This window comes from Octopus sinensis, linkage group LG5, assembly GCF_006345805.1.
Source record: "Octopus sinensis linkage group LG5, ASM634580v1, whole genome shotgun sequence".
Lineage (NCBI taxonomy): Eukaryota > Metazoa > Mollusca > Cephalopoda > Octopoda > Octopodidae > Octopus > Octopus sinensis.
The window spans coordinates 40,070,650-40,081,256 of NC_043001.1; the positions used below are offsets into that span (position 1 = coordinate 40,070,650).

Below are 10,607 nucleotides of genomic sequence, written 5' to 3' on the forward strand. Positions count from 1 at the left end.
TATAATTTGTTCATGTATCTAGTTCGTTAGTCAAAAGTAATACCCAAGAAGTTAAAAGATTAGTTTTCAGTTATCTTTCGGTTAGAGTTTCAGGACTGATAGCTCGCTTTCAAGAAAAACTATAATTTGAAAATTATTTTGTGAAAGACAAATAGACTTGTGGCTACTATGATCTATACATAATTTAATCTGTTTTAACCAACAGTACGGGCAAATGTTAACTTCGGAGGGAATATAGCTTCAGTAGAAGAGGTAAGATCACAGAAATTTGTAGTAGTATAATTCAAGTTCAGTCCCGAGATAGAGTCCTCAGTCTATGGTAATAGATCTAAAATTGTATCGAGAACGAAAAGAAAACGTGCAAGTTAATTTCACGCTGTAAGGAAGTGAAATAACGTTCTATGTTTCAGACTGTAGTTAATCAAGAAACAAAATCTAAAAGGAGCTTGTCAAATAATGACCGACGGAAGTAATTGATGTAAATAGTGATAATGGACCAGAACACATGTGAAATTAACAAGGAGGTTTTCAATGTACGTGTGTAAATAACGAAGAATTTCAGATTCAGTACAGTAGGTGAGAGGGTTACAGTAATTTGGTAGGATATATAATGCAAGTTAAATCTCTTGTAATTCAGAATCTGCGTCAGTATTTGGCAATACAGCCTAAAAAGATAGTTTCATCTGCCTTGATGTTGCTGCTGATAAACACTATTCAGTATTATTATTTCCGTAGGTCGTCATTTGAAAGGATGACGAATTTGAAATTTAAAACTTTCGCTGCAGTATAATTAAATTACTGTTTTAATTGTTTAGTTTCGTTTTATTACTAGAATCTTCGATGTTTTTAGCTTCAATCCATTTTGCCCAAAATAAAATTTGAATGACATCGATAAATGATCGTTTTGAACCAAATATTGCAGCTCAAACTCATTTTAAATATTCGTATATCTACAAAGATGTGTGTGCGCGCGGAGGATGGACAGTGCATGATTAAGATACAGGAAGTATCACATACAGATAACAGCTAATTGCTTCGCTGTTATATTTTAGAAGCAGTCTATAAACTTTCCAAAACATTGAAGTTTGTAATTAATATATCTTTTATCGTTAAACTGATACCCCAGTTATTGTTAGGAATAACGATAAAGTCGATAAACGAACAAAGTTCAAGGACAATTAGTACAAAAGCTTTCATTTTTAAAATACGCAATAATCGTCAGTAAACAGATAATTGGCAAAGAATCTGACTCATTTTATCACCCTTTCCGCTTGTCCAAGAGATGAAAAGTTAAATGAATACGCAATTAATGCACGCTGCTAGCAAGTTGCTTACATATATCAACAATTTATAGTTAAAAGTAACATCAATGGGTAAAACGAAAACTAATGTTGTAATTGTTAGATTACAAAGTTAAAAAACTATCTTTGTAAGTAGCTTGCTTATCAGCAACATGGTTCTGGGTTCAATCCCAGAGCGTGGCACGTTGGGCAAGTGTCTACGATAACGTAGACGGAAACTGAAAGCCCGACGTGCAGGCGCGCGCGTGCGTCTCCACCCACCTTCGCTTGACAACGATGCTGGTGTGTTTGTCCCCGTAACTTAGCGATTCGGCAAAAGAGACCGATAGGATAAGTGCTAGGCTTACAAAAAGTCCTGGGTCGATTTGTTCGACTAAAGGCGGTGCTCCAGGATGATCGCAGTCAAATGGACAAACAAATAGAAGAATATACAATTTTTATTCAAATGTAAAATTTAGCAAGTGTGGGAGAGAAAAAAAAAAAAAAGCTTTATTTTGATGAAATTTACAAAACAACCATCTTAACTGTATAATGTTATAGAAAAATTCTGAAAAGAAATTTTATTGAAGTGTTTCAGTTGATCTTCAGTCTTCTCTAGGAAGTTGTGATCAGTCATTTTATTTTATATATATATATAGATATGAGGTGGGTAAAGAAAATGAATCCGCGTCTCCAGAAAGGCATGAAATCAGTTGGTTGAACAATTAGTTCAAAAAGACGACTTAGAAATTCAGTGAATTAAACCAATTCTATCTTCATCAGTTTTCTCGCGACAGATGCAACATGCCAAAAATATTAAAAATACCTGCAAATAAGAGTTCAGATATTTTACAATGCATCCCATTTTTAAAAGTTAATATTGTGTCACTAATAAGAAACAACACCGTGGACGTTTCACGTTTTATAAATTCTTATTTAATAAGAGACAGTTTTATGAAAATGAATGTTTGCATCAAAATATATTTCGATTGTCTCCGATTTTGTAACATGTCTAAAGCATAACATGCGATCGCTGTGAAAAGCAGAATATAGATTAGGAAAGCCGGTTAGACTTTCTGTAAGTGTAGGAACTTAAGGAACCTTATATATTGAACAAGAAATTGTTTCAAATTTCTAAAAGATTTTTCAAACATTACCTTTGAGTGTCAATTAACAGTTGATAAACTGCGACTAGTTCACGATCACCGTCTACCATTTGATGGAGACAAAAAGGAACACGCCACAAAAAGTTTTAAAATTTTAAATTCTCAACTACCAAACGATAAAATATACTGAATATCTATTACAACCAGTTCTTACATGTCAAATACATTAATAACCGTCACATTACACCCATTATCTTCGTTATAAATGATGCTAAAACAATTCAAAGTAATGTTTTGTTAGCCGCACACAAGAACCTCTTTTTCTTTGGTGTTCAAGCTAAAGCCGAGGCTTTCGTCCAGATTCCTATTTAAAGCAAACGATTTTACTGCCTGCTCTAAATGTTTATTAGAGAATAGTCAGATTTGATATCCTCACAGAATTCATGAAGTGAATATTCAATCCTTCAATAGGATTTTCCCAAACATTAACTTCACCACAGCAAGACGACAAACGTCTGAGAAACCCAGTGTTGCTTGACTTGCTCGCAATATCAGTTAAATCCTTCTCAACCCCTAAACCTACCCTCTTAAAAAGTCTGAAGTAGACTGTGCCTACAAGAAAGATGATTGATAGAATGGGTCAGTGCAAAACACTTCATCTTAAGACATATTGGATAATGTAGTCCTAGCTGCTATTTAAAAAAATTTCAAGCTCAAAGTAAAAATGATCTGTTAGTCTTTACCTCGAATGCAGCAATACCAAGGGCAACACCAAGTATAATAGAACTGTATTTCTTCACCAGTACTTCCAAAGAATCAACACAACCCTAAATTTTCAAAAAAAAGGAACAAAATTTTTAAAATCTAGAAGTAACAAATTCTTTAGCCAGAAAAATCTAATTACAATCACAGCTTTATAGCCGTCTACTCGCATATCCTTTTTAAAAGTAGAAACTAAATTTGACGAAGCAACTTTCTGAAGTTTTAGTCTCTTAGGAGTGCATCAATAGAAATTGTTAGGAAACATCAAGATATTCAATAAAATCCGTGAAAAATATTACCTCTGTATGCAGATATTTTGCATCGTGTAAAAAGGGATTTACAGCTTCTAGCTCACAAAGGGTCTTATTCTGTGGTACAGGATTATCATCGTCACTTTTCATAACACAACAAGAATATGGGACTTTACCAACCTACGGAAATAAGTTAAAAAATTACTGTACAAAGTACATTGTCAACTTTATAACCATAGAATTGTTCTTGTTCAAAAAAAATTTTTTTTAAACAATGAGATCTGCATAGGAACAGAATTTTAAAATAATAAAGGCATTCTTAAAAATATTAAAATCTTAGGACCAATGCACATATTTTGCAAACATGCTCTTTTTCTATTGGTGGTAATATAAAAATGTGTTCAACTGAATAAAAGCATTGATAATTGCAACATTTTAAAATCAACAAACGATATATTTCCACAATCTTATAGTTCAAGTGTCCAAATTCTAAAATCAATCTATTGGTGATGTGTGGTCATTGAGTAAATGGATAAAACTTTAATGGTAAAGATAAAATTTCCGATGCAAAATATTCACTTCAGTTCCATGCTCGTATATATCTTTATTGAAAGAAAACTGAATGAAGAAATTCATCTGACCCATCTTCAGTATTCTGTCTTGGTTTCAATTTTTTTTAGTGTCAAGAAATACCAATACACTAGTTATAATTTAAGTCAATATGAAATGTTCCTTTTCTTTCAAATTTGTTAACTGTTTTCTAACTAAAAGTGGAATTCTATAACCAAGTTATAATTCCCTCGGCTTGGCATTCTACATTCTAGTCGTAGATCTTCAAAATAGCTCGCCAGATAGTTCATCGCGTTCTGAAATTTGAAATCATTTGATTCAGAAATTTAAAATAGCAGACGTAGATAAACATAAATGTCCTTTTTGAGTTGGCTAATATAAAATTCTAAGAAGTTCTTTAAAATTTTATTTTAACTCCTAAACTGAAAAAATATCGATATACCCATTTACTAAGACACAATCCCTTTTCTGAAAGGAATAGAATATGAGCGGTTTCGACCTCTGCATATTCTTATTTCCCTAACAGGTCATATTAACCAATATTGCTACCATTTCAGTCACCAACCTAATTGACTACATTCACCAGGAACAGTTGCAGCTGAACTAACAACTCTTAAAAGTTAACTTATATTCACTTGCATGAAGTAACAATTCTACAACTAACGACGTTTCGCTGACTTAATGATGTAATTATATCCCTACAGGGTGGTTGGAGAGATAAATCCAGTTAGATAGCATAGAAAATTTCACTTACATCGAGTTTCAAAAAGGAATAGTCAGTGTAATTATTGGCTCCACAGCATTTCAACTGAAATTTTAGAAAAACATTTTAATGCAGAGATATTTTTGCAATCTTTATATTGGATACATTTGATTTTAAATCTTAACACCAAACTGCACCTACCCACTTTTCTTTCCTTCACACCTCAGTCCTTTACAAAGAGTTAACAGAAGACCAAATTTAAGACAAGAATAGAGTTTATATCAACTTGATTTCTTGGGTGGTAGTATTTGCAATATTAAACGGTTTTAGTGCTAGAATTTTTTTTTTAAAAAAAAGGTATTCATTTCGAATAAAAATACGATTTACTGATTCGAGATGTTTAATAACTTTTTTTTTTAATTAAATGAAATTTGCATACATTCATGGACATAATTTTTAAATTAAAAGTTCCTAGCATAAAAGTTGTTTCAATTTGAGCTTAGAAGTTCAAACGGCAAATAAGTTGAAATACTAAACGATTTCGAAAGTTATCTCGTCAATAGTGAAAACGTCACTGTTAAACTGACCAGAGATTAGTAAGCGTATTTAATTTAAATAAGTCTATTCATTTTCCATAATATTTCCTGGAAACGGGCAAAAGAATTCTTACAAGTTCAGCTACAAAATATTTTAAAATATTCGAAGATTGTAGTAGCAGATAGATACCTTCTCTTGAAGAATATCGATGGTACGAGAAATTTCTTTATCTTTGATATATTTCTCTCGAATCACTTCGTTGGCCGCTTCTGCAATATGACTCCGGATCTGAAACAAAGCATTAAGTTAAACAACTATGAACAAAATTACTTTAACCGTTGTTTGATCAATTCGCAGCACACCAAACCGGTGAGCAAACACAATCAACGCAGTAATATTAGCTAAGGCAATGAATTACCTTTCTTATACATGGTACAATATTTGCTGTCTTGTATCCAACAAGCTAAGTTCAATTGTTACAAAATACTAACATCATACATGAAATGCTTAAAAATGGAAAATAAGCTGAATGATTAAAATGCAATGTATAAAATTTTGTAATCGTTAGCAATACTGTTTATTATCGATATTTGAAACATTTATTACCTTCCAGACAAAAATACAGGCTGACGGGACAAATGATTGAAATTAGGTGGGGAAAAGAAACATTACAAAAAGGGTTTCAGATCTTTTCGGTTTGAACGGCAGTTTTTAACAATTTCTAGGTAACTAAAAAATTTTAAACTTCGTATACTGGTAGAATGTGTTTATAAAACATCTTTTTCTCTTGGCTTTGAGAAAATTCTATAGTTTGTAAGATATTTGTTGTTTTTTTCTTCAATTTCAACCAATCAGTGACGTCTATTGAGTTAAAAAGCATTCTGTGCCGTATGAATATGTCCCTCGTTTAAGAAACAGATTGGGTTTATTTACTTATGTGAAGAAAAAAAGATACCTTTCACCCACCCCTAACTAACCCTAACCCTAAAAGAGATTGAAATGCAATAGATCGATTCTAGGGTCATAATTATGGGTGACAATTTCACATGACACCGCTAGAAAAAACTGCCGTTCAAACCGAAAACATCCAGTGTTTCTGAGCATATACTAAATACCTTGTGTTTCACAACTGCTACAAAAATACCAGCTCCAGTTTCAGCAACAGTAATAGCACTCAATAGGAAAATATACTAAAAGAAAACAGAATTTAATAACATTGAAACAAGGTGAAAGCCAGATAATCTCGTCCGCAAATATTACAGAACTTAATTTTTCTCTTAATTTAAAGCACGTCTTTAACACAGTTGCATTTAAACCAATGTGGTTAACATGAATTTTGTGAACGTAGAACAAATAGCTTACGTACCATTCCTAGCAAGCAGCGATTTTCGAAGATTGCAGCACAACATCCTAGGGAACTTATCAACAAGATTGCTGCACCCAAAACTACCAGTACTATGATAGATTTGGTGAAGTCTTTGGCATCGGCATGTTCTTCAATTACATCTTGAATAATTTTGCTGGTTTGGTCTACTTTCAAAAATATACACAAGCCCAAAATACCAATTCCAGTGATCTTGTCGAAAGAAAAAGCGAAGTCAGATTAGTTCAAACAATTAACATAGTTAAATCAACCAGAAATAAATGAAGTATTTAGATAAAATTAAAACTCGAAAGAATTGACACTTTATTGGCTTAGCATTTGTTTCCAAATTCCATCTACCAAGCAAGGCAAGAATCAATAAAGGAAAGTTTACTTCTATCCTACAGACTTAGTGTCTACGATTTCTATCATGACTATAAAGAAGTATCAGCTCCTCGGAGCTGGTTTGTATCGTTCCTCCTCCATTCACGTACTCCTGAATAAGTAAATCTTATTCATCATTCCATGTTCATCAGTAGCCCCTCCTCGCATTAACTGCGCCCAGATTTTCTCCCCAGCAGGCTGGCCTTCCAATTCGTTTCATACCTTCCCCTTCCACCAGTCTCCTTGAACCCATTCAAGAGTAATATTAACCATGTCGATCTCACGGGTCTCAGAGAGATGACCCTGTGAAGGCAATAGACACAGCCCTCTAAACTACACGGGGTATGCGGGCGTGGGTTCAATCGAGAGGGCGAAGAAGAGTCAACATGGTTATTTATAAAGTCAGAGGTACTTTAAAACTTATTTGAGTTGGTAATATTAAATCAAATCTATTTCAGTCTTCAAAAAATTAAGTCTTGGTCATTTTCAAGATTGATGCTTCTACCAACAATCTAAAAATTATCTGTACAAATATGTGGTTTCTCAAATCCAGTTCGATTCTCTTGGAAATATATTCTTTTTTACACTAAATTTGATGAGAGTTTAACTGCATTGAAATCCAGTAGATTTCTATTTATCGTCCCAAATGCGAACCACAAAGTCAACCCAAACTACATCTGGACTCAGAACAAAACTAAACAACGTAGTAGTTAGTGTAGAGAGCTAAGATTACGGAATCGGAAATATTACTGAATAAGATTAATAGATTTCCCTTTTTAGTTTAACATGCTAGTTTCGTCAGTTTCTTATCGAAAACTGAATTTCCCAAATGGAATAAAATATACTTACGACGAAAATAACGTTTAATGTTATGAGGATTACCCGACCAAAGTTGTGTAGGCAAGACATGATTCGTCTCTTGTAGAAAAAAATAAAAGGAAAAATTCGATTGGTTCTTGGAATTCAAGAAAGATGTAAAATCTATACATAAACTAACAGAAGCGCTACAAAAGAAAATTCAAAACGTATAATTTACGTTGTACAAATTAGGATTAGACATGAAAAGGTACAAAGTTACCATTTAGAATGGAATTAAAATATTTTAATCTTCATAACTGTTGCAAGATATTTTAAATAAAATCAACGAATTTAACAAGTTGTCATGTTAAGACCTGAAAACTTGAAACCAAACGAATATTTATGTCAGCTGTTATCACAATAACAGTAGAATTACAATTTACAAGTAAATTAATTTGATGTGAAAAGAATGTAACCACTCCTTTAAAAAAAATGCAAAGTTAATGTAATGACAAATAGCATCCCCATTCACTAAAAAATTAGACAATCTGTTGAATCAATAAATTTACTATATTGTACAGCGTTTAAGTATCCAAGCGGGAGAAAAAGTATTCGCTATATTTGGTAGTATCTTCGTTTTTAAGTTGATAAACTCTGTATTACACCACAAGTTTCTTACTTTCGTTCTGCCGACCGAAATTACGTACATAAAGAAACTGAGTAGAAACAGGGTGAATCATAGAGTTCTGAATTCGCATGTACTTATCCATTACGCTTCTGGCGTCGATAATTAAGTATAATTGTTACAATACATCAATTATGTTACGCTAAAACAATACCGTCAAGAATGCACACGGATGAATATACATCAACTGTGATCTCCTTTTTTGCAACTTAGCGTTTAGCTCTAAGTATGCAGTAGGTAACTTCTCATTTACAATGTTTTTACAAGTTCTATTTGACACATTGACGACATAATATAGAAAATATAAACATCAAAATTCACATTAATTACACTCTGAATTAATAACCATTTATGTATCTGAGTATTTTTATATGATCTCAATCTATTTCGCCTGGAACAATCTCATGACACTTCGCCCAAATATAGTCTTTATAGAACTCATAATGGAATTACTTTTCTTTGGCAAAAGCTAGCTATTAAAAATTATTTTAATGAACACAAGCAGGCCGAAGGAAGTAGAAACGTTTTTGAACAATGGTTATATTTCTAAGTTTGAAAGATTTCATTATCAATACTTTGGGAAGGGAATTTAAGTTAAAATACACAAGGATACATACTTTTTAACTCATAAAACAAATATCGATTCGATTTTCTCCTTTGCTCTCTGAACGTTACAATATAGTATTTTACAAATTCAAAAAGAAAAAAAAAAATCAGGTTTCTTAAATGTAGATAGGTATTTTTAATTGATTTTCATTAAATGCTAATAAACCGATATGGTGGTGGTGTGGCATATAGAAATATTGAAACCATATTCTATGTTACAAATAAAATATTTGATGACTGAAGATTAATACTTGGTCGACCGTATACATCGTAAAACAACAAAGAATATAAATGTTATTTCGAACTTACCAGTCGCAAGAAGCCTGAACTGAATGCTTTTGTTCAAACACGCACAGTCTCAGATAAACGCCTCCCACTTTGACGTTGTCACACTTTATATTTATTTTTTTCTTTCGTTGTTGCTATTTAGGATATATATCAACAGCCTCTCCCAGAAATCCATATCCGTCACATTGGTAAGCAGTCAACACTTATCAAGTGTCCTATATTCCAGAGTTCAGCATTATTATTTTTATAAAATATAACTCGAGTTGGCGTAGAAACAAACACTTGACGTTCTGCGTTCAAATTATATCGATAGGTTTAGTTTTGAGAATAACTATATTTTGCTTTGCACATACCAAAGGACTCGTGTTAAATGCTTATTAAACAAATAAATAAAAAGTTATCTTGATATAAAACACTGACGGATATTGTGCAATAAACTTTCCAGCAACAACAATTCTGCTGTCGAGTAGGGTAAATGGGGGTAAATTCTTGTTAACAATAAAGGAAACAAATTTTCAAGCATTTCATACAACTATAAAGTGAATCTTAAGCCACGTCAAATACTTGAAGAGATAGATAAGTAATAATGAATGTTTCTACATATGTATATTAATAAAAAGTTTGTTTTAAATAAATTTTATTATACACACCCACACTCACTAGCGCGCACCCACACAAACACACACACACACAGTTATAAGCCTGAAACTTAAGATATGGGGGCTCGACAAAAATATATGTATAAGTAGAAAAAATTATAATCAAACTAGAGTATTTATTTCGGAAAACGGGATGACTAGGAGTAAAATCGAATTAAATATAGAAAACAATAAATTAAATTTTGCTTTATTGTCACATGAAAAGTGAAATTAAATAGTAGTAATAATCGAAAAATAAACTAAATTTTTACTGGTCAAATTCATTAGTAACATTTTTACAGTTAATTTTACGCTAAAACTCCGAGTTAGTATGCAGGACATTATTCAGTTTTTCCTTATTCTTTTTAAAGGAGAAAATCATTTATCTCCATTATAATTGGATACCAACATGCTTGGATACATTCAAAGGGTTGGAAAAGCTGAAGAGAATTTATTTGGCACAAACTGCCTCAACTTATGTCGTTCTAATTTACATCCAGTGTCAGTACAAATACATGCACATAAAGTTTTATATACTCTTTGAATTGAATTTATCCGTCTGCAAGTCTGGGTTCTAGACAGAAAGAAAATAATTGTGGCTTGTATTTCATTCTTCAATCGCAAAATAATTTTCAA

The 10,607-nt window shown here is 32.2% G+C and overlaps 1 protein-coding gene across 1 annotated transcript; it reads right to left on the reverse strand.

Annotated features, from left to right (window-relative positions):
* Window positions 1-1,763: 1,763 nt before the first annotated feature.
* LOC115211674 (CD63 antigen) lies at window positions 1,764-9,511 on the reverse strand. Its single transcript, XM_029780314.2, has 9 exons — window positions 9,355-9,511; window positions 7,806-7,874; window positions 6,576-6,785; window positions 6,325-6,399; window positions 5,399-5,497; window positions 4,724-4,777; window positions 3,448-3,579; window positions 3,130-3,213; window positions 1,764-2,106 (listed from the first exon to the last, which is right to left on the reverse strand). Exons 2-9 carry the CDS (start codon window positions 7,863-7,865, stop codon window positions 2,032-2,034), a joined length of 789 nt encoding a protein of 262 aa, XP_029636174.1. The 5' UTR covers window positions 7,866-7,874; window positions 9,355-9,511; the 3' UTR covers window positions 1,764-2,031.
* Window positions 9,512-10,607: the final 1,096 nt, after the last annotated feature.